The following is a 22,568-nucleotide window of genomic DNA, read 5'->3' on the forward strand; positions in this document are numbered from 1 at the left end:
GAGGTGCGCCATGCGCAGCCCGCAGTTCCAGCTAGCACATGGTGGTGCTTCCAAGCTCTGGATACGATTGTACATGAGCGCGTCGCATCCCAGACAGAAAACCCTCGATGAGCCGCGCCGCTGCCCCTCACCCCAATCGCTCGATTCACTGCTGCCTTCAGCAGCGCAACCTCCCGCGCCATCGGCCTCTCGTCGTCGCCGCCCGCCCCTACTGTGCCCGCAATGGCAAAGCGGGAAGGATCGAATGGGCAAGACGGTTGCCGTGGCGGGAGGAAGCGGCGCTGCAAGTAGGGCAGGCGTCACCCGCGCCGGCGTCACCCGTGCCTGCCGCCGGCCGTCGTGCTGCCAATATGGCTGAATTTCAGGCTGTAACGGGGGGTTGAGGCCCCACAGCATGCGGTGCTTGTGATGGCGCTTGTGTGCGCATCAACAAGGATGGCCGTAGGCAGCACAGCGGAGCGCATTCGCTGCCGCCTCCCCTGCGCACAGGAGCCACTGCGGTGCCCTCAGTCGACCCAGGAGTGCACCTGCCGCGCGCTATCCTCGGTTATCAAGCCGTTGCATTATGAGCTGAGTATGTGTAACTGGATAGATCTGTAAATCAGCTGAAAGTACGCAGACACGGTCCGGGCTTGAAGGGAGCCTTTCTCGACACTCATTCGCCTGAAGAGAGCATGCTAATATTATTTAGGTAGCCAATTGCTGAGCAAGCAGGGCTGCCCATGAGCTGCTGCCCCTGCACGACAGCAAGTTAGTAATGTGGGTCAAGCGGGTGCAGCACACAACTCAAATGTGGAAGTGTCTGCCACACATCGAGCAAAGCTGATCGCGTGAAGATGGTGATGGTTGAAGGGGCTCACTCCTTCCAGCTGGCTAGGAGCCCCAGCCCATGACCGGCGGTCAACTGGCAAGCGTCGCAGTGTCTCTGTTTTTTTGCAGCCAATAGTGAATGTCGCCCAGCAGGACAGCGGCTGTAAACGCTAGGCAGAATGCGCCATGTCGTGCACTACCCTGCTGATACCACGCTAGCACCTCGGCTGGCTGTCACTTCACTCCGATCCTATACAACAACGAGCGTCCCCACATGCGATCAAACGCTTCTTGCGCCGCTGCCGCGCTGCAACTGTGATGCCACTCGCCAACACTATGGATGTCAGCAGGCGTGGCACAATTTATTAATTACAAACGCCACTGTCATTGTTTCCGCCGCTGCTGCCGCCAGCGCCCCCATGGGGCGCCATCAGCCGCTTTGCCGCCTGCGCCGCCTCGCACTCTGCGCGGCGGCTCATCTCGCACCAGTGGTCTCGGCAGCACCGCTGGCTGCAGTGTCGCACGCCCGTCAAGCTGCCACACCCCGCGCACTGCCGCAGTGCCGCGCCCTCCGCCTTGGTCCTACCGCAGGCCGCGCGGCCGCGCCGCTGCCGGCGCTGCCAGTCCAGGCTTGGAGACGCTGGCTCCGCTGCCAGATCAGCCGCTGCTGCAAATGGTGCCTGGGTTGGCATGGACACTCCTCCTACACCTGCTCCTGCGCCTGCGCCTGCTGCTGCTTCTGAGTGTGCTGCAGAACGTGCGCCTGCTGCCGCGCCCGCGCCTCCTGCGCCTCCTCCTTTTACGCCGCCTGCCGCTGCTCCAACAGCTGGTGCTGGTTTCTGTGCTGCTGAGCTTGCTGATGCTGCCTGGGCTTCCGCCAAGACTCGGCGGTGTCCAGTTGGATGAGGCAAATCATGGGGCTGCTGCTGCCGCAAAGCCGGATTTCCCTGCTGCTCTTCCTGCTGCTGCTGCTGCTGCTGCCGCTGCTGCTGCCTTATCTATCTATCTGCTGCTGCTGCCGCCGCCCTTGCCTTTGCTCGCCCCACGGCGCCAGCTGCCCTCCTCCGGCGCCCCCTGCCGAGCGCCCGCGGGACCCTCTGGCTGCGCCGCTCCCGCGCCTGTGCCCTCGGCTGCGATCTCCGTCAAACGTGAGTGCTTCGTACCTCTCCTCAGACTCCGACTCGCCGCGCGCGGCTGACGTGGCAAGCAGCGCCCTGGAAGCTTCTAACGCTGCCGCCGGCCCATGCGGTGCCTCCAGCATCCCCCGCAGCCGCACGCTTGCAGCGGCAACCGCGGCGCTGGTTCGGTTTGAGCTACACCAGTAGATGCAGTCGCGGCCGCCTCCTCAATCCCCAGCGCCAGCAGCGCCAGCATGCTGACTCGCCGCAGCCGCCGACGCGCAGCAGCGCGGCCCGCAGCTCGTTGCACACGGCCAGCGCGTCGCGCGGCGGCAGTGGCGCGGACAGCTGCAGGCGGGGGGCGTCCAGGTCCTGCAGCGCCGTGATGATGAGGGCGGCCAGCATCTGGTGGGCGGGGTCGTGGAGCATGTGCTGTTTGCCGCCGTTGCCACTGGGGCCCAGCAGGCCCCTCGTACACCGCCGCAGCGGGCGAACATGCGCAAACGGGCCGCATGGCCTGCTAGGGTGCCTGCAGGGGCACGAAAGGGCAGAGAGGGGGGATTGGCAGTCGGATTTGCGCTATGATTGCGCTTGAGCGGGGAACGGGGCCGGGCGCGCGAGACGGCAAGTGGGCGCTGCGCCGGCAACTTCCACCAGTAGGGATGCAACCAGCCGCACCAGATGCGCCCCTGAGGCGCCGGAGGGCGTCCGCAACCGCAGCGTCGCCGCCCGAGGGGACGAGCGCCACCGCGGCCTGGACGGGGCGCGCATACTCCGGCCCGCGCATCGCGCAGGCGCCGAGGCGGAGCTCTGCAGCAGCATGTTGCAGCTCCACGCACCCCTGCGCCGCGACCTCAAGCTCGCCGCCTGGCAATGGCCACAGGGCGGCAACCTCCGGCACCGGCCACTGCAGGCATGCGAGTGCCATACTCAGCAGCTCAGGGCACGACCACTGGCCCGGCGGCTGCCGCAGCAGGCTGGAAGGGTCCCCGCCTGCGCGCGACGAGCCACGTGCCCGTGGCAAACGCGGCGACCGTCAAGGCATACCAGCGCTGGTAGCCGCCCGCAAACGAATGCAGCCAAGGATCGCACAAAAAATACTACGCTAGGAACTGCAACCCACCTGCGTCAGCGGTGCCCCCGAGACGATAAGTCTGTCCCATGCACGCAGAAGGCGCCGTCCACGCGCGACGCAGCAGCCATCCTTGTTCAATTAGCAAACCTCCAGCTCCGTCAGCGTGACTTTGGCCTGGCCCGCGCGATCCGCAGCTTCACACTGCGGTGGCGGGGTAGCGCGGCCGCTTGCTGGAAACGATCAGTGCCACCCGACCCTTGACCAGTGCTCTCGCGAGCGGCAGCGCCGCGGCGCGCGCCGCGGACGGGCCCGCCGTGGCGCCGCAGCAGCGCCGCCGCAGCCGCTTGGAATTCCGCAAACTCCTCAGCCGACAGGTCATGGTCGAAGCCCAGGGACTCTGGCGGCCACACGGTGCCGCCGTTGTCGGTGCCGGCCGCGTCGAAGTCGAGGTTTGCAATGACAAAGGCGCGGTCGCCGGGACGCAGGGGCATGTCCTGGCGTGCGGGGGTTGCAAAACAGAGCTGGCAGGTGAGTCGGAAGTGATGCGGAGTTGACGCGTGGGTCAGTTGCCTCGTGAGGAGCAGCATCCAAAGCACACTCCCTGCCTACCTGGGTGCCGTCAGCATCAGCAGCCAAGGCACCCAGAGCTTTGCCGTCTAGACAGGCAAACTACGGAAGCTTCCGTCATCACCAACCCCCCAAATGATGCGATGGAAAGCGTGACATCACCATGCATGATCGCCCGCTCCGCAAGCCAAGCCGCAAATGACTCCACAGCCGCTCACCTGCGCTCAGGCACTCGCGCGCAGGTGGGTTCCTCACACTCACCGGGGACGGATGAGTCATCACGCAGTCAAACCGCACGCCCTGCTGCCGCACGGGCCGGTACAGCCCCAGCGCCAGCATGCTCTGGTGGTGCAGCAGGTCGTGCCAGTACGCTCCATAGCTCAGCCCATCCGTCCAAGGCGCGCCGATCTGGACCAGCACCACGGTCGGCGCGTGAAGCACCTCACGCCCACCCTGCTTCAGCCGCCCTTGACGCGCGCTCGCAGAATCCTCGGGCCACTGCCCCAACGCCGCCTGACGCCGCTGCTGCTGCTGCTGCTGCTGCTGTGGCTGCTGCGGCTGCTGCTGCTGCTGCTGCTGCTGCTGCTGCTGCTGCGGCGGCTGCTGAGGCTGCTGCTGCAGCTGCTGCTGTTGATGCTGCTGCTGCTGCTGTTGCTGCTGCTGCTGCTGCTGCTGTTGATGCTGCTGCTGCTGCTGCTGCTGCTGCTGCTGCTGCTGCTGTTGATGCTGCTGCTGTTGATGCTGCTGCTGCTGCTGCTGCTGCTGCTGCTGCTGCTGCTGCTGCAGCTGCTGCTGCCGCTGCTGCTGCTGCTGGTCCTGCTGCGCCAGGGGCGGCAGCGGCGGCGCAGGCTCATCTCGTCCTCTGCAGCCGCCCCGCAGCGCGGCCGGCGACCCGCCCGCGCCAGAGGGCGGAGATGGGGTGGCGTCGTCCGTGTCGCTGCCTCCATGCGGCAGCCGCGGCGCTGCGTCCTGCCCGCCGCCGACTCTTGTGAACAGGCTGTTTTTGTGCCATACGGCGGCTTGGCTCGTGCTGCGGGAGAGCAGGCGGGGGTCGCCGCTGTGCCACTGGTGCATGAGTTTGAGGATGATCTTGTGGGCACCATGGTTGGTGTGGGCCTGGGACGTGGGTTTGAAACGTTGCAATCCATGAGGTGCAGGTAGGGGACGCGTGGCTGGTTGCAATCAACAGGTGTTCAAGTGTTTGACTCTGACAACTGAAATTGCTTGCTAGGCAGCCTCACTGGCGACTGTGGGGCTGTCACAGCACCAGCCCCCTCGCCCCCCACAGCTGATTGTGATACATTATGATCACAGTCAGGCGCTGAGACAGACAGATGCTGAATCAAGATTGCAATTTGTGCTTGCAAGCACATACCTGTATTGCAAGGCTGTCCAGCGTGTAGGCAACAAAGGCAGAGCCGGCCATGTAGGCTGGAGATACCCCCAACTGTGTTTGTGCACGGGGTATGTGCGCGTGTGTGTGTGTGTGCAGCGGGCATGTGCGTGCGTGTGTGTAGTAGGGGGGTGTGTGTGTGTGCGTGCGTGAATGCGTGCACGTGCGTGCGCGCACACGCGCGCATGTGTGTGTGTGTGTGTGTGTGTGTGTGTGTGTGTGTGTGTGTGTGTGTGTGTGTGTGTGTGCACGCGTGCACATGCTGTGTGCCTCTATCTTCCCAGGCTGTGTGGATGCCACCCTGGCTGCAGGGCCTACTCGGCCCTGCATAGTATGCATCGCCATGCAGTTTGAGAGGGGCAGACACGCTTTGCGCAAACCTCAATTGCAAGCGAAGCACCTTTCTTATGGCAGCAATCAGGGGCGGGCGCTGACTCACGGGCTGAAGCTGCACGCCTGGAATGGGCGTCACTGGGTAGAGATAGGCCATGTCAGCAGGCAGGATCATCTCTGTCAAAAGCTGGCGGGGCCCAAGGAAGGTTGTGGGGGGTAGAGGAGGAGGTTGGGCGGAAGTTGGTGCTGTTGCCGCGTTGCTTGTCTGGTTGAACATTGCTATGGGCCAACGGTGGTGACCAGGTGTGGTTGAATTCATGGGGATATGAATTGTGCTAGGTGCCACAATGACACAAATCCACAGACATGCGAGGCCATGCAGGTGAGCATGCACATTTACAGCACAACAGCACACCTCTATGTGTGGGTTGATGGTCTTGAGGTGCTGCCACGTCTCAATTGTCTCGCCGTCTGTAAATACAAAGCAGTTGGGCAGGGGGGCGTCAAGCTTCTCCAGCAACGCAATCATCAGCTGCGTCACCAGACAAGATGGCCAGGGCAAGCAGCGCCCCCATTAGGTTGAGGCATTCAAATCCACACACAGCAGCATGCCGGGCTTGGCCTTGTTCCAGGCAGCATCAGCCACACTACATATGGTGCACCGGCGCTGGAGTGGCAGGGGTCAAACCGGTTCCAACTCAGGTCATATTGGAGCTGGTCAAGACATCTTGACCTGTGTGGTGCCAAAGAGGCACAATGGCACACCCAACAAACCAGCCCGCTAACGGGCCAGCAAAGCGCTCTGCCAAGCCCACTCACCAGACATGGCCGCGGCCTCCAGCGCTGCGTCCTCATCCAGCTCCATGTCGAATTTAGGCAGCAGGATGCCGCGCGCCGCGCGCTCCGCATTCACACGCAGCAGGTCGCTGAAGCTGTGGGAGTCGCCCTGTGGCGAGCCCGCACGCGTTGATGGGGGCTCAGCATTGCATGAGTTCGTCTGGGTCTGGCTGTAAAACTCGATCGAAGATCAGAGCCAATTGGTGCGTGGTGCTCTGTGTGGCGATGCCACATGCAATGCGACGTTAGTTGGTAACTCCCATTGAGGGTTCCACCAGCCCTTGGCCCAGCTAGGCCACTGCAAACACTCGCATCCTAATTAACCCGTGTGGAAAACCATCGCAACCCCTTACCTGGCAGAACCAGATGCCCTTGAGCCGTGCGATGTCCTCCCAACCGGTGCCAGGCTCAGGCAGGGTGGTGTCCAGAATCACGATCGGCCGCCACCGCGCCAGGCGCTTGCTGCAGTCGTCGGATGGTAGGGAGTGTTGGATGCATGGAGCATGCATGCGTAGAAGCGCAAGCGTGTGCGTGCGTGTGCACATGCAGGCATGCCCAAGGTGGTGTGTTCTAGTGTGTATCTCTTGAGCACACCAGTGCAGGGTGGAGGCCCCAACAACAGGGCACACACCTCCTCAGCGGCGCCAGCAGAGAGAAGAGGCCCTCGATTGACAGGACTGGCCCAAATATGATGATGTGGCCGATGAAGGGCACCTGGCCCTCAATTACAATGCCGCTCGCGCCCTGAGTCAGCCGTTCAGTGTTTGGTGGTGGGTGAGGGGACGATCGACAATGCGCAGGGGAGCACTTGGGCATGCCGAGTCTGAGGCGCTGCCTGAAGGGCGCAACTGATTCGCTCGCCAGATGCCTTGCAGGACCATGCATGTGCAGGGTGCAATTCACAGCCACGTACAGCCCCAGCCCTGCGATTCCAAGCCACCTGCCATATTGCAGCACATCAACGCCCAACCACGGGAGACGCTTCGACCCACCAACGCCTCATCCGGCCCTCGGCAGTGGTATCTCTGCTCCACGAACGCCTCCGCCATATCCCGCCCTTGCCGGCTGGCAGACTGCAACAGCTGCGCAGGCAGCGTGTAGCTCGCCGATGCGCGTGGCCCGGTTACCACCGGCGTCTCCAGCGCCGCACGGCTCGCCCCCGCGGGCCGCCCCTCGCTGGCACCGGCACCGCCGCCGCCGCCTCCGCCGCCATCCGCCGACGGGGGCACCTGCGCAAGGCCGCTGCCCTGGCTTGCGTCTGCGTGGCAGGGTGGTCGGTGAGGGGTGGGAGGGTTTGAAGTGTGGAGCTCCATTGGTAATCAAAGCACTGACGCAACAAAGTAGGACTAGAGGCGCTGCTGAGGCATGCTGCATGGCCTCGCGGCTGCCCCCGCTGACGGCTGCAGACTGCAATAGCGCAAGGACACCAAGCGGACTGTGGCCGGTTCCGAAGGCCGCAAGGGGCAGCCTTATTGCTCGAAACACAAGCGCCGGAGAAAACGTTTGGGGTCGGCGGCTGATGCAGCGGCGGCAGCGTGCTAGGTCTAGTGGGCTGATGCGGTGCAGCCATGGCAGTGGGCGTCAATATGTCCGCCAGGATCTCACCTGTTTGTTGCTGCTGCTGCTGCTGCTGCTGCTGCTGCTGCTGCTGCTGCTGCTGCTGCTGCTGCTGCTGCTGCTGCTGCTGCCCCTGCTGCTGGTGCTGGTGCTGCTGATGCTGCTGGTGCTGCTGGTGCTGCCGATGCTGCATGGTTGCGGGCTGCCACAACCCCGCTTCCACATCGTGCAAAGAGCCGTTGAACGCCCCGGCACCCGCCATGCCTGCCGGATGTGCCGCAGAATCCCCACTGAAGGCCACCCGCGGAGACTGCGCCGCCACTGCCGACGTGTTGCCTTTGCCCAGGGAGCCGCAGCGCAGCTCGTCGCGCCACTGATAATGCGCCCTCCACTTATCAAACGTCTCCTGGTCTGCCTCTGTGACTGCCAGGGCTTGGTGGACGTCGGCCGCAATCAGAAAGCCCACCATGTCCTTCGATATGATCTGAGGGTTGGATCGAGGTGGTGCGTGGGAATGTGGATATGGGAATGCAGGAGGTGGGTGTGCGCTCCTGACCCCCTGGGGAGTTCATGGGGCAAAACCTAGGCCAGCAGCAGTGTGTGTGTGCACACGCACACACGCACACACGCACACACGCTCAGGCAAACATCCAAGCAGATACATGTAACCACGCGCTGACATTGCACAAGTCACCTCATCTGAACCAACAACCTTTGACCCTACAAACCGTACTGTCCCTGCCATGATACCACCCGCGTACAGTGCACACCCAACCACCTGATCGAGCAGCATCACGTGGAGATTTGCCCCACCCCTGGCCGCCGCCGCGTCTGTCGCCACCAGCAGCCCGCCCTGGTCGTACGCGAATGCGGCAGCTTCCCGGAATGTGCAGCCGAGGAGGCACTTGGGGAAGATCGGGATCTCGTAAAACTCTTGGGAGGCTGGCAAATAGGGGGAAAGGTGGTGCACAATTGTTTGGGTGCTATTGCTCACGCGAGAGTGCAGATGCATGCCTGTTCACAGGTGCATGATTGCATGAACATCATGCACACATGAGGAGGGCGGATGCAAGTGCAGTTGGTGACCTTGAGTATCACGAACACGAGGGTGGTACCCTCCTCCTGCCTTCGCGCACGCCGCAACCCACCTCCAGCGACGTACTCAATCAGCCATTCAGGCGCGTCCTTTCGCTGCCCATATGCAAGCGGAAGCGGTTGATATTGTTGGGAGCGGTGGGGCAATCGCACAGCGCGGGCATGCAGGCGAGTGCATAGTGACAGCTGCTAAGTGACCACCATGACTTTTTTAAACAGCTGCTACTGAATCAATATAGGCCCACCTCAGGCAATGAGCTTTGCTCGTGGCTGACTGTGTGGCAGAGGTTGCCGAGCAGCGTAGACACCCCCGGGCACCCCAGGGCGCTGTGCGCCATCAGGGCGCCCCGCAGCTCCCCCACACATACGACCTCAATGCCCTGGCTCAGCCGCCGCCAGAACGCCGCGCCCGTCACAATCCCTAGGCTGTCCTCCACTGATTCGTCCCTCATGCCCCTGGCTGCTGTTGCCGCCGCCGGCCGCCGGTGCCTGTGGAAGCAAGCAGCCATGGCATGAACAAACGACTGCGCTGTGCCGATGCCTGGCAGGCCGGCGAGCGGCCCCGTGTCGCGCCGGCGCGACGCGTCCCTGCTGCCACCACAGCCGCAGGTGCTGGGGGCTTTTGCAGAGGGGATGCGGCGCGATGAAGCCGGAATGCTGCGCAGACAGCCGTGGCCTTCCTCCTGCTGGTGATGGTGGTGCTGCTGCGGAGGCTGCTGCTGTTGCTGCTGCTGATACTGCTCCTGCTGATGCTGCTGATGCTGCTCCTGCTGCTGCTTGTTCTGCTGCTGCTGCCGCCGCTGCTTGTGGTGCTGGGGCGAGCCACCTGTCGCCGGCGGCTCCGAGTCACGCTCCAGACACTCGTCTTGCTCTGGGCCCTGCCGCGGGGGCCCCGCGTCCCGCCACCTGTCGGCGCGCCGCGACAGCTGATGGTGCCACGCTGCTGGGTCATCAAGCTGGGAGGCAAGGAAGCCCTTTGCACCGGCCAGCCTGGGGGTTTCAAGGTGTGCGGGTTGGGTATGTGGGTTCTCAATGCGTTCGAACACGGTGTCAGGGCATGCTCGTGAGATGGGCCACCACGGATACGGGCTGCAGCTTGGGGCTGGCATGTGTCTCGCACGCATTGTTCTGGTAAGATTGGAAGCTGCAAGGCAGTTACCCAACGGCTTGTGTTTTAGTGTCTGGGTATGAGCAAGAGGAAGCATGCTGGGGAGGGGGCCTCGCGACAGCCTGAATCAGTACGGATGATGGCTCCTAGGGCCAAGCATTGCACGGGCCGCTCACTTGCTGACGGGCATGCCCCCTAGCGCTTGCATCTCCGCTTGCAGTGCCTGGCGGCTCTCAGGCAGCAGCAGCTGCACCACAATGTGGGGCAGCGTGCTTGGCGGCCGTGCCTGTGCATGTGTCCAGCCGTGCGTTTGGGGGATGAGAGCATGCCTGGGGTGTTAAATCATTGAACGAGGATTGAACGGGTCAGGAACGGGTCAGGAACAAGGGATGGGCGGGAATAATCCAGCCAAGTAAGCTGGGTCGTGGCTGTACCACCACATAGTCAAGCAAGGCAGGTCAGGGCTGCTAACACACGCCCCGCAGGAATGTTGAGGACGCAGCGCCTCTGCCGCGGGCAGGGGCGTGCAGGCGCAATTGCACGAGGGCCCACGTGCGCACCCTCCAGAGGTTGCAGCACCACAGGCGCTGGGTTCTCCTGTGGTGCAGCTCCACAGCACGCTCCTGTTGGGATGGGTCGTGCGTACGCGGGGCGAACAGCTCCCTCGCTTTGGGGGGTTGCAGGGAAGGGAACGCTCTTGTGCGTGCGTGTGTGCGTGTGCGTGCATGGGCCACAGCACGATAGAGTGTTGCTGCAGCATTGATACTTTGCTTCCTCAACCCCCTTTCTTGCCTCGTTTGAAGCATCAAGACATGGCACTTGCCAGTGCCCTCGGCAGCAGAGGTCTGTCTTGCACACTCCGCCTGCCAGATTTCACAACTTGATAGCCCAGCTTGCCGTCTTGCCACCCCCTGCCCCCCTCCCCAGGCCCACCGCGAGGTACTGCCCGACCGCCAGCAGGGCCAGCGTGTGGCGCCTGTCCTCGTAGGCGGCGTCCCGCGCGTACTTGTCGCAGACTATGAACACCGCTTCGGCATACTCCACCTGTGTGCGCTCCAGGTCCTGACAGTGTGTAGGGTTTTTGAAGGCAGGGCATGACAGTTGTGCACGGCAGGGAGGGTTCGGCATGGTGCTGGTAAATCTGGATGATGACCAAGCCTCGTGTTTGATGCATCAGCACCCCCTTGGTAATGGGCTTGAAATTGCAGGGGAGGTTGTGCCCAGGCGCTCTCCCAGTGCCTCCCGGCGGCTAGGTCAGGAAAGGAGCAGAGCCAAAGCCCTGTGCCGAGCGACACGTGACCCGTCAGATGGCATTCAATGCTCAATTTAATGCTATTGCTGTTGCGCAACTCCTTGCTGTCAACAGCGCAAGGGGCTAAACCAGCCAACACGCGAGGTGTGTGCCCAGAAACATAAATCTGCCGGCCTACGGATCACCCAAGGTTCACGCGACCGCAGGCGCGGGGCGCGCCAGCGCGCGGGCTGCAATGGCTGTGGGGCTGCAAGGGTTCGCACCAGGGGCCGGAAGGGCGTCCCCTGGAGGTACATCATCTTGGCCGCGTGCTGGTGCGTCATCAGCACCCGTCGTGTTGAAAAGCTGGGAGGGTGCGGCGACAGGAATATTGCGCGGCGGTCGTTGAAGCCTTTATCTTTGTGGTATACCTGGTAGCTTGACAAGGAAAGAGGGGTATACGGGGGAGAGCGTGAGTGTGTGTGTGTGTGTGTGTTTGCGTGTGTTGTGTATTTTTTGTGTTTTGTGTTTTGTGTGTGTGTGTGTGTGTGTGTGTGTGTGTGTGTGTGTGTGTGTGTGTGTGTGTGCGTGTGTGTGTGTGTGCGTGTGCGTGCATGTGTGTGCGTGTGTCGGCAGACAGCAAACACTCAAAATCGGCCGTCATTCAGAATGGGCATCCAGAGGGCAACATGGCATCAACACATCATTCTATGTGTATGCATGGCCACGCGACACCAGCCCCAACCCAACCAGAAACACCTCATAAGGTGGCATCATCAGCCAGGATCTTGTCACTGACATCCGGGAAATCGCCCCAAACCCACCTCGTCCATGAGCCGCACAATGGTGTCGGCATCCAGGTGCCCCAAAAACACGAGGTGCCCGGGGACGTTGCTGCCGCTGCCGCGCGAGTAGCTGAGGGGTGGAGCGGCAGGGGTGGAGGGCCGGAGGCCGCACGAGCGTCGTTTTTGGTCCGCTGCCGCATCACCTCGAAGAGGGGGCCAACTGGCCGACCCTACCCATGTGGCTGCAAAAGGCGCTTCACTTGGGGTGCTAGAGCATCCAATTTGGCGCTTGGGCATCCGGATGGGTGCTCGGGCCTGATCCGATCTGTGAGGTACAGGGAGGTGCACCTGCCCTTGGCGTGCGCCGGGCCCACCTGCCGCGCTGGTACTTTGTGGCTGCGTTGATGGCGTCGACGAGCCGCCCAGTCATGTAGGGCAACGCAGTGAAGGAGATGAGCAGTACAATTAACACCTTGAGAGAGGGGAGTGCGTCGTTTGCGGGGTTGGGTGGGCAAGACGCAGCCAGTCAACCTTGGCAGCTTTGGGCCCTGGCGACAGGTGTGCGTGATGAGCCGTTGGGGACTGGAAAACAATTATGACAGGGTGGGGGAGGAAGCTGAGGCTTCACAGGCCGACAGGGGCGATGAAAGACGGAGGACCAGCTCGCCCGCAGACCTCCAGCTCATCGGCGCCGAATGCAAAGCTGGGCAGCAATGCATTCGAACGGCCTGGTGGCGCCGGGCTCCCGTGCTCGGTGGAAGCACATAAGGCGTGGGTCGACTGCTCAGCATGGAGCTGTGACACAGGGCCAAATTTATCCGCCGGCAACCAAGTCGTGCGCACCATGGTCTGCGTAGCCCACCATGTCGGACTGATGTCGCCGTAACCCACGGCTGCGCAAGGGGGCAAGAGTTGAGTCGGAGTGAGCAGGCCTCACACGGCGTGTGGCGGGCGTGCTGCGGCGCGGGCTTGGGGCCAAGCGAACGGGGGCGACAGTACTGGAACGGGCCAGTTGCTGGCGGCCCCTTGCAAGGCAGATGCGTGCCCATCCACCTCTTGGGAATGCGCCTCCACAGCCTTGGCGATAAACACAGAGCGCAAGACATCACGGTTCGCAGGCCTCGCGTAAACCCTCAACCCCAACGCCCCGCAAATCAACAGCTTGATGCACGCCAGCCGACCCCAGCAGCAACCTCCGTCCGGTTGCAGGCAGAGGCGATTACAAGCAAGGAGCCAGACGGCTCGGTGTGGCCGACAGGCACGACGGGCCCGGCACCCACGCACTGGTGAGTGTGATGGTGGCCCAATAGAGCGCCTCATGGAAGTTTAGAGCCTTGACCTCGGTGATGTGCCTGTTTGGGCCCATTCGCTCACCCTCCAAAAACAGAGCTGGAGGGGCCCGGCGTCACGTGGCACGCAGGCAGGGTGCCAGAGTGGTGGTGGGTGGGGGGGGGGAATCACTGGTGCTTGAGGGTGTGGGTAAATAGTTTGCATTGCCATCAGCGTGAGGCACATGCAGTGCGCGGGTCCACTTGTGCTGCGGTACGCGCAACTGCCTTCAAATTTCATCCCGGCAGGCGCGCCAATACCGGGCAGACGGGTACCAAGTGATCCGCAAGATCCCGAAAGATTGGTCTCACCTGCCGCCACGACCATCATCGAGAGCATCGTGAGCCCGAGGTTGAAAGACGCCCGCGACACCGCGCTCTCCAGGCGCTTTGTCGCCTGCACGTGCCACAGCATGGGCGCGCATTTGCGTGGCGGTGCACATGTGGCAGCGCTCAAGTTGCTGCTCGTGTGGGGATTACAAGATAGGATGCTGTAGCCGTACAACCTAGCTGGCGCAAGCAAGGCGCCAGGACATGTGCGAGTCGACCCTTGAAACCCGTTACCCAGGCAGACCGATCAAACCTCAAAAGCCCAGCCTGCAAGCAGCTGCGCCGAACAACAGGCCTCGCAACCAACCACATCACGCAGCTCGCCTTTGTCATGTTGAACAGCCGCAGCACCCTCAGCACACGCAGGATGCGCAGGAACGACAGCGCCACCAGGCTGCTTGAATGGTAGGCGATCATGGCAGGCAAGATTGTGACAATATCTACCAGCGTCATCCAGCTGAAGAGGAAGCGGACCCGGGTCTCGGCCATGTAGAAGCGCAGCAGGAAGTAGAGCGCAAAGTAGCAGGAGAAAACGAGGTCGACCGTGGACAGGGCCCAACCAACGTCGCCAGGGACGCTGTGGGGCAGCGGTGCGCGGGAGTGTGGGTGCGCACGCGCGCCTGTATGAATATGTGCGCCATCATGTCGTCCGCCCAGGCTTTGCATGCTACATTCTGCTTCCGTAGGGGGGAAAGCAGCAGTGCTGGCCCAACCAAATTCTGCTCAATCTGCAGCATTTCACACTTTGCTTCACCCAGGCTGAGACAATCCTGCTCATTTGCTAGAAAGCGGCCCCCTGGCCACCCGGGCAGCATCTACCACCGCTGGTGTCACGGCTGCTCATGTCACCGCCGCTGCCGGCGTCACCTGTACGTGGTTGCGATGTACATCGCAACGCTGGTCAGGGACAGCACCGCGTCCGTGTACGCCAGGGCGGCCTCCCAGCCGCTGGCCTCCCAGCGGTACCGCATCTGCGGCCACATGGTGTCATGGTTCTTGCATGTCAAGAAATCATTTTGGCAGAGGGGCTTGCATGGCCAATGCCTAGCCACGCCGACATTGGCAATTGCAGTTGTGCCGTGCCGGCTGCATGAGAGACGTCAGCCTTGCAGCACAGACAAGCATCCTGCGGGCAGCCTGCAGGCTTTCAGGAACGGAGCTGCATGAATGCTGGATTCGGCCAACCAGGCGCAGCTGCACCCTGCTCTGCATAGCCGCGGCGCAGCTGTGCACCTGGCGCCGCAGGTGCATCAGCGCTGTCATGTTGAGGCCGGCGCTGCCGGAGAGCAGCCTTGGGAGAGGGTGGCGGCGGCCGCAGGGTCGGCGGGCTTTGCCACTGTGGAAGTCCAATCGGCAGCCTGTGCACGCTTTATGCATGCTGATATCGGCCAGAATGCCACTGCTGTGCCCCAAGGCCAACCAAGTTCAGCAGACACACCATCAATTGGAATGTCTTTGCCCTTGCGAGGGTCCATCGCAACCTGGTGCTGCGCAGCGCAGTTTTGGGCGCGTCGCCCATGACCACGCACTGCACTGTCAGCATGCAGTAAAGCTCAGACATTCCCTCATGTTTCGCATGAAATCCATTTTCTCACGTGTTACGCTCAACCTCGAATCGTCTCGCCCTCTCACGCCGTGAGGCCAACGCATTGTCGATCCCGGTCCAGCCCGCCTCCAGAGACGGTAGTTGTTCATGAGGCTTGCTGAGATCCATTGTTCATGGCTTTTCTAGTTGCTCGAACCCTATTAAATATGGTAGATGCTGCTGCACAATCAGCTGGTCAAGAAATCAAACACACAAAACTCCGGAACGCAAAAGCAACGGTCGCCGACCATCGTTTGGATGTTCCGATCTCACCATACACATATTGCAAGGTTGGAAGGGGTCCGCATGTGTCGGGGTAGCTGGCGGCTCCCAGCTCCCGGTCTGCAGCTGCCGTTTTGGGCCGCACGCTCGGACAATCGACCCAGACTAGAGACGAATTGCTTTCAAACGATCTTACGGCCTTATCAGGACGGTCCACTACGTACCGGCATTGTTGCGCATGCACAGGCGACAGCGCTGGTTTGAGGTCTGCAACCTATGTGGAGGCGCATGCATGTTCCGCGTTGGTGCCCCCCTTCACAGGTTGTACATGAGTATAAACAATTGACCTGACTGACCGGCTATTGGTGCGACGAACGCATGCCAAACCAGCGAGGTGCGCCCTCCTGCCTGACGACACCACCATCGGCCTAGGCCTGGCATCAACTGCCCACAAGGCAGAGGGCAGGGAGAGCGCAATGCGTCACTTCTCAGTGCAATTTCAGCACAGTCCTGCTCGTGCGCACAGCGCAAAGACCCCATATGGCATGAGCAGTCAAGGGGAGCGCGCTCGCCAACCGTCGTGACACACCGTGCTCGTGGCAAGCCGCGGACACCCCGCTCCCCAGGCCGCAGCACTTGTGCCATGATATAATCCTGCGCACAGCAGGGACACAACAGCGGCGGCCACGCGGGCACGCAGCATTTCTTCTCGTCACGCCGGCTCATGCATTGTCGGGAGCCGCCGCCGAGTGCAACCGGATGCAACCAGGTCCACTCCCAGATCCACCACGCGTGACAAGTATGGGACAACTGCGCTCACACTGATTTTGACGCCGGCCCCCAGAGCGGCCTCGTCTAGGTGCCCTTGGGCTTTCTTGGCAAATCCTTGCAGCAAGCCCATTCAGAGAAAAACACCCAATCCCACTCCCTGCTCCTCGGGCCCTTTCAGAGAGAAAACCTGATCCTACTCCCTGCTCTCTATATACACACAGCAGTGCAGTGCTAGGGGCTGCCACGGCAGCCTTCCTGCAGACCATCAAGTGAGGGTCACCGGAATGTTGACATCGCTGCAGTCCAGTCCCACATGCAGCAGCACCACATTTATGGCGTGGGATATACAGAGAGCCGCGCTGCAGAAGATGGCAGTGGCCCGACCACATTACAGGATCATGCGAGCGGGGCAGGGGCGTGCGGATGTATGAGAGGGGCCGCAGCGCAGACGCCCTGCTCAGGTTCTGGGGTGACCGAGCGAGCGGGTTGACGGGGCAGTGCACCAGGCAGGGGGCGATGGGACTGCACAAGGCCCAATGCGTGGCTGCAACTATACTCCAAAAAGAAGATTTGCATCAAAAGCATAGAACATTGAAAGTGCAGCATCTGTCTGGTACAGCTAGGGCCCTGCGGTGGTGGTGAAAGGAGCGCAACAGCTGCCTGGTGTTTGTGTCGTCAAATGTACTCTATGAATAATCAAACATGGTCATGCAGGGCAATGCTGGGTCATTTGGTCGCGGTACCGCCACCACTGCTGCTGCTGTTGCCCACGGGCTCGCCCCTGTTCCCCCGCTCGTGCCCGTGCTGGCCCTCGCCGGCCGCCGCCGTCGCGGTCGCGTCGGCCGGCGTTTGCCCGGGCCCCTCGGCGCCCGCCGGCGCGTGGTTGTCCGCTTCCTGCTGCTGCTCCCGCCCTGTGAGTCTCTCCGTCTTAAAGGTCCAGTCCTCCGCGTCATCGACGGATTCAAGGCTGGTCAAACTTCCGAGCGGGAAGTTGACCTGCAACGGGGGTGGGTGGATCACGCACGTGAGCGCCGACACCCAGGGCATCCTTGTCCCGTCCTTTTCGCTGTGGGTTCCATGCAACCAACCGGCCCCTCAGCCGCCGCACCCTCAATCCGCGGCCCCACAGTTGCCGCGAAGGCAAGCAAAACGCTTCGCCAAGGCGCCCGCCCGTCTGCTGATGTGATGCTGCGGGGGTCCCGTCTGAGCCCTGGACCCTCAACCCTAAGGTTCAAACCCGCCCCCAAGCCCCCCACCAGGTCTGCGAGGTGGTCGCTGTCCGCGCCGGAGTAGTCCAGCCGCTGCCGCGCCCGCCAGTCCGCGAGCGACGCCTGCTGGCGCGCGAGCGTCGCGGGGCTCGGCGGCCGCAGGGGCTTGCCGCGGTCAGTCTCCAGATCCACGTAGCGTACCCCCGGGACGATCTGCATTATGTCCTGCTCCATTCGGTCCACCTCCGCGCCCACCGCGCTGACGGTGACGGTTGCAAACTGCGGAGCGTGTGTGTGTATGTGTATGTGTTCGAGTCGTGTGTGTGCGTGTGTGTGAGTGTATATGTTTGTGTGTGTCTGTGTGCGTGCATGTGTGCATGCTTGCGCACGCGAGCGTGTGTGTGTGTGTGTGTGTGTGTGTGTGTGTGTGTGTGTGTCACATCAGTTTGCGACGCGCACGTGGGTGGGAAGGGGATAAGGGATCCCAGCACCCTTGGCTCACTGCCGTATATCCGACTGCAATCAAAGACAAGCAAGAACACCGGCCGTGTCGCCTGGAGAAGCGCATTTCCTGAAGACACGTGGCCCAAGAAAACGGCAGGGTGACGCTGCGTCGAGTAATGGTGGTGGGTAATCACCTGCATGAGCAGCGCGTCCATGACGTCGGCGTCCCGCCGCTGGGCGGCCGCTGCTAGCGCTTGGTACAGCCGCTGCCGCCCCACCCGGTCCAGGCAGCGCCGCGCCAGCTCAGCGCCGTTGAAGGCAATCTCCGCCTGGTACCTGCGCCGCGGCGGGCGCGCGCGCGCGACACCGCTGAGTTTCGGGCCGCTGAGTTTCGGGCCGTGGCGCCCCCGGCGCTGCGCCAGAGAATGCCTCCTGCAACCCCTGTCCCGCCGAGGCCTGGCGTGCTGCCGCTTGCCGTGCCGCCTGGAGGCGCATGCACCCATTATGCCAGATCCCTAGGTATCCTGTTCCCTCTGCCCCGCGTCATGACTTGCCTGTAGTTGCGAATCCCCAGCTCCTCCGTTTTAACGTTTGTGACGCTGCGCAGCACCGGCTGCCGCCGCAGGTACTCTGTTATGAGCGCCTCGCCCTCCGTTGGCATCGACTTGCCAATCAGCCACTTCCTGCAAGTTGTGTCAAGTAGCAGGTGCAGGTTGATCGCGATTGTTCAAGATGTGGACGAAGGGAGGGCGCGAGCACTGGCGTGTGAGGCCAGGCGCGGGCTGCCTGCATTACGCTTTCAATCGCTAGCGGGGCTGGGACGGGGCTGTGGCTGGGGGTCATATTGCTTGAGGAACCCACGGCAACAGGTGTTCGCTCCTCAATCCACCAATGTGCACACACACGCGCCTACCCACACACCTAGTACAAATGCCCCAAGCCTTGCCTGTGCACGCGCACATGAACACACACACGCGCGCGCACACACACACACACTCACACACATACTCACATACATACTCACATACAAAAACACACACACCTCCCCGCGAACACACACGCCTGCACCCAGAGCTGCTGCTGCTACTGGTGCCGATAATGATGTGCACACGCACACGCACTAGCCCCTGCACACCTGTTACGCTGGATGAGCGCGACCGCCACGATGGCCAGCACCGCAGACACCGCGATGGACCCGACAGAGTCCCACACCGCGTTGCCTGTCACCTGGACCAGCCCCAGGCAGCCCGCCGCAATCGCCAGGCCGGCCACCTGCGGGGCACGCAGTGGGGGCGCAGACCCACACGTGATGCAGAAGCGTTCCGCAACCCAGACAATAGGGCGTTCGGCAACGACGGCCGAGGAGCCGGCATGCCATGCGTGGCAGCGGCCTGAGGCCGGCAGGAGGTGGCGCAACCGTCTGTGACGACCCGCAGCCAAAGGTTGTCATGAGGACTCACCGCAGCGCCGTCCTCCATCATGACTGCCGTGGCCGCTGGGTCGGAGCCGGTCTTGACGTACGTCCAGAGGGTCATGCCCTATTAAAAGTCGGGGTTTGCAATTGATCGTCATCGTTTACACATATGGTTTTGTTGCCTTGTGCATGACGCACACGTGCCGACAAAGCTTGAACGCAGCCTCACAGGAAGGCATCCCTTGGTGGCAGTCAAGGGGCTGCCCGAATGGGGTGCTGGCGTTGATCGCTGCTTCCTGGGCAAGCAAAGTCCGCCGCCAGCTCCGCGCCCCTAGGTCTTACCTGCCGTGTCGCCCGCTTCTTGAGCGTAGCCACCGCTACTGCGAGCGAGTGGCTCTCGAGCGCAAATGACACGCCCAGGACTGCGCACGAGCGGCCGCAGAGCGCGGGCAGCGAGCTGTAGAGCCGTACCGGAAATGGATACACGGACAGCGCAGGGTGTTGCAACAGACAGGATGAGAGAAAATGCAGCAGCTGCCGAGTGTACCCATATTTGCAGGTGTCAATGTGTGACTACAGAAAGAGTGCTGAAGGCCTGAGTTGAGTTGCTGAAGTTCCCGCGTGCCCGCCCGCATCAGCCTTGAGCTGATTGCTTGCTCACCCACAAACGACCAGAAGAGGTTGCCCACTTCGTGGGGCGTGAACAGCCCCTGCACGCCGTGTATGAAGGACACGCCCGCGCCGCAGCAGAAGATGCCCACGGCTGATATCAGCGGCCAAACAAACTGGTCCCGCGAGTAGCCAAAGGGGTGCGCCTTGGTGGGACCCTGCGGCAGCACAGACGGTTTGCTCAGAGGCGTGACGAGGCGACCAGCACAACGCTTCTTTTCTCGGGCGGTGGCAATGAAAGCATAGGTGAACGCCGTGATGCGCAGCAGCCAGCGGCCGGGCGTGCTATCATGAGAGGCGCCGCGGCGGCGGCCGTGCTAGACGCTGCCGTTGAGGCGCCCGTGGCAGGAGTGGTGTGTGCGTGGGCGCCCACCTTTTCGGCTTTGCGGATGCCCACTCGCAGCAGGACCTGATTGGCCACATCCACCAGGCTGTGGACGGCCTCCGCCAGCATGGCGCTGCGTTTGTGCGCCGCGTGTGCATGTGCGTGTGTGCATGTGCGTGTGTGAGCGCCATTGTGTGTGATTGTGTGCTGTTTGTGCGCGTGCATGTTGTGTTGTGTGTGTATGTGTGCGTGTGTGTGTGTGTGTGTGTATGCGAAGGGTGCACAACCATGCGCGCGCTCATGCACAACGTGCACCGAGTCATCCTCCAACGATCCTGCACCTGCCTCGCAATCACAACCTCTGCATGCCGGGCCCTGCAGGTGACCGGCTGCGCGCCCTGCAGCACACCCTCAGCCTCAGGGGCGCTCCGCCGTGATTCTCCCCCTCGTCCCCGTGAGTATCGCGGCCCCGCCACCTGCTGGCGGACAGGAAATAAACCACCAGCTTGGCCACAAATATCAGCATGTTGGCCCTGATAGCTGTGTCCACCGCATGCAGCTCCGCCTTCAAATCCTCCTCCTCGTCATCAGACAGAGAGTGCAGGCCCGCCGGGGCCGGTCGCGACGACGAGGCATGCGCCCCGCCCGGCGGCGCCTGGTGTTGGCCGTCGCCGCCGCTACCAGGGGCGGCCGCCGCGGCGTACGCGGCCGCGGCGGTCGGCGGGAGGCGGTTCGCGGCTGCGGCGGCGCTGTCGCGGTGCGGCGCGAGGTGACCTCGGAACGCGAGCAGCGGCGCCGCAGCCAAGGGGCGCGGCGGCAGGGCGTGGAGCGGCAGGGCGGCACCAATTCCAGCAGGGACGCGAGCTGGGACACGCATACGCCCCAGCGGCATGGAGCTGGACGCCATGCTGCTGCTAAAACCCCCTGTGGCACCTCTAACACAATATGCCTGCCACAGCAGGCGGTCTCCTCCTCTGCAGCTGTTGCTACTTTGCGAACAAAGCCCTTGGAACGACTGCAAACGCTGCTGCAGGAGCACTGGGTCTATTAGAAGACGGCAGGCGCTTCGCCGCATTGTCGGATCGCGGCGCACGCCATGCAACGTCAGGCAGCAGCAACAGGTGAGATCACCTCGCCCTCATGAGTGACCAGAAAGAAATGATATGCTGGTATGGAAACACCCCAAAGCATCGGTGGCGCAGTGATATATGCACCGCAAGATTGTATGCTGATGAGTGACGTAGAGGAGTGACACCTGCCTGAACTTGAACAACGGTGATACGGAAGATCTTGTGAGTAAATTGTATGTTTGGCACGAATCTGCATAGCAAGCGCGCCCCGCCCTTGTCTGCTGTGTCGGCCAGCTTTGAACCGAACTTTTGCCGCCCTGAGGGATCTGGGAAAGCAGGAGAGTTAGATGGCCGGTGGCAGGTGGGACTTTCTTTTACAGATTTGAAGAACTCGGTATGGCGCTTGAGCCTTGCAGGCATCGCCGGCGCCAGCGAGTGGCGGCATGCAGCACAAGCAAGAGCAGCTGTCGCGCGTCAGCGTCTTGCATGCGCCACTGCCTGCACAGCAAGGTGCAGCAGAACTTTAGTCCGCTTCCGTTTGAGCGCGATGCTGTCTGCCGCTCCGCCCACGCCGCGCCGCACGCCCGTCCGCCCGTCCCTCCCGCTGCTCCCAGGGCACCCTCCACCACGGCGGGCGGCCATGGCGCCTGCGAGGCCGCGGAAATCCAGTGTGCCTTGCGGCTTGAGGCGGCCGTCGCACGCGCGATCGCTGTGAGTGGGCTGGGCTAGGGTTTGAGGGTCCATCGGCAGAGTGTGCCGCCATTGGCCGTGCCACCAGTGACGATTGTGCAGGCCGAGCGACGAAGGGCGTGCTCTGGAAGGCCTGCATCCATTGTCAACCACCTACTTTAGTCGATGGCCAGAGGCGGCGGCACTGGGCGCAGCAAGCAGGGTCCGGCTGCCTGTGGCGCGATGCCTGGTGAATGCCTCCCAGCCTTCCCAACACACGCATACACACATGTACGCTCGCACGAACGCACGCACGCACGCACGAGCACACGCACGCGCGCACGCATGCACGCACCCTCACACACATACACACACCACACATACACACACACCACACACACACACACACACACACCGCAGCTCCTGCGCAGGCGCCACCCCCTGGGCCAGGTGCTGGACCGCGCCGAGGGCGCGCTGTGGGACGTGCACAACGCGGCACAGGCGGGCCCCAGTGCGCTGCTGCAGCTCGCCACGCTGCGTGCGGTGCCGCCCCTCGTCAAGCATCTCGTAAGCTGCCATGGCCGCGGCCGGCGGTGGCGGGCCGAGTCGTGCGGCGCCCACCTC

General features: G+C 62.6%; 6 protein-coding genes across 6 annotated transcripts in view; 1 reads left to right on the top strand and 5 right to left on the bottom strand.

The window, feature by feature from the left end:
• MNEG_0859 (hypothetical protein) overlaps positions 1-182 on the bottom strand; it is a gene marked incomplete at both ends in the record, with an annotated part of 6,359 nt that extends 6,177 nt beyond the window's left edge. The window contains one exon of the mRNA XM_014050654.1: positions 132-182. Within this exon, the coding sequence (XP_013906108.1) occupies positions 132-182 (51 nt within the window). The remainder of the gene's footprint in view (positions 1-131) is intronic.
• A 993-nt stretch (positions 183-1,175) lies between these two features.
• On the bottom strand, positions 1,176-1,502 carry MNEG_0860 (hypothetical protein; the record flags this gene model as incomplete). The annotated part of the gene is made up of 1 exon (XM_014050655.1): positions 1,176-1,502. The coding sequence occupies one exon, from the start codon at positions 1,500-1,502 to the stop codon at positions 1,176-1,178; it is 327 nt and encodes a 108-aa protein (XP_013906109.1).
• Positions 1,503-3,161: 1,659 nt separating this feature from the next.
• Positions 3,162-7,883, bottom strand: MNEG_0861 (hypothetical protein; the record flags this gene model as incomplete). The annotated part of the gene is made up of 10 exons (XM_014050656.1): positions 3,162-3,497; positions 3,832-4,686; positions 4,946-5,017; positions 5,403-5,483; positions 5,712-5,767; positions 6,116-6,242; positions 6,487-6,595; positions 6,765-6,877; positions 7,126-7,391; positions 7,739-7,883. The coding sequence occupies 10 exons, from the start codon at positions 7,881-7,883 to the stop codon at positions 3,162-3,164; spliced, it is 2,160 nt and encodes a 719-aa protein (XP_013906110.1).
• A 2,883-nt stretch (positions 7,884-10,766) lies between these two features.
• Positions 10,767-14,550, bottom strand: MNEG_0862 (hypothetical protein; the record flags this gene model as incomplete). The annotated part of the gene is made up of 9 exons (XM_014050657.1): positions 10,767-10,955; positions 11,409-11,555; positions 11,949-12,039; positions 12,284-12,381; positions 12,753-12,802; positions 13,194-13,298; positions 13,550-13,634; positions 13,919-14,144; positions 14,435-14,550. The coding sequence occupies 9 exons, from the start codon at positions 14,548-14,550 to the stop codon at positions 10,767-10,769; spliced, it is 1,107 nt and encodes a 368-aa protein (XP_013906111.1).
• A 2,321-nt stretch (positions 14,551-16,871) lies between these two features.
• On the bottom strand, positions 16,872-20,334 carry MNEG_0863 (Metal tolerance protein C4; the record flags this gene model as incomplete). The annotated part of the gene is made up of 9 exons (XM_014050658.1): positions 16,872-17,141; positions 17,402-17,632; positions 17,992-18,126; positions 18,348-18,480; positions 18,933-19,069; positions 19,258-19,335; positions 19,554-19,633; positions 19,873-20,038; positions 20,254-20,334. The coding sequence occupies 9 exons, from the start codon at positions 20,332-20,334 to the stop codon at positions 16,872-16,874; spliced, it is 1,311 nt and encodes a 436-aa protein (XP_013906112.1).
• Positions 20,335-21,622: 1,288 nt separating this feature from the next.
• Positions 21,623-22,568, top strand: part of MNEG_0864 (hypothetical protein) — a gene marked incomplete at both ends in the record, with an annotated part of 8,924 nt that continues 7,978 nt past the window's right edge. Inside the window, 3 exons of the mRNA XM_014050659.1 lie at positions 21,623-21,636; positions 21,890-21,986; positions 22,365-22,511. Of these exons, the coding sequence (XP_013906113.1) occupies positions 21,623-21,636; positions 21,890-21,986; positions 22,365-22,511 (258 nt within the window). The remainder of the gene's footprint in view (positions 21,637-21,889; positions 21,987-22,364; positions 22,512-22,568) is intronic.

This window comes from Monoraphidium neglectum, assembly GCF_000611645.1.
Source record: "Monoraphidium neglectum strain SAG 48.87 unplaced genomic scaffold scaffold00077, whole genome shotgun sequence".
Lineage (NCBI taxonomy): Eukaryota > Viridiplantae > Chlorophyta > Chlorophyceae > Sphaeropleales > Selenastraceae > Monoraphidium > Monoraphidium neglectum.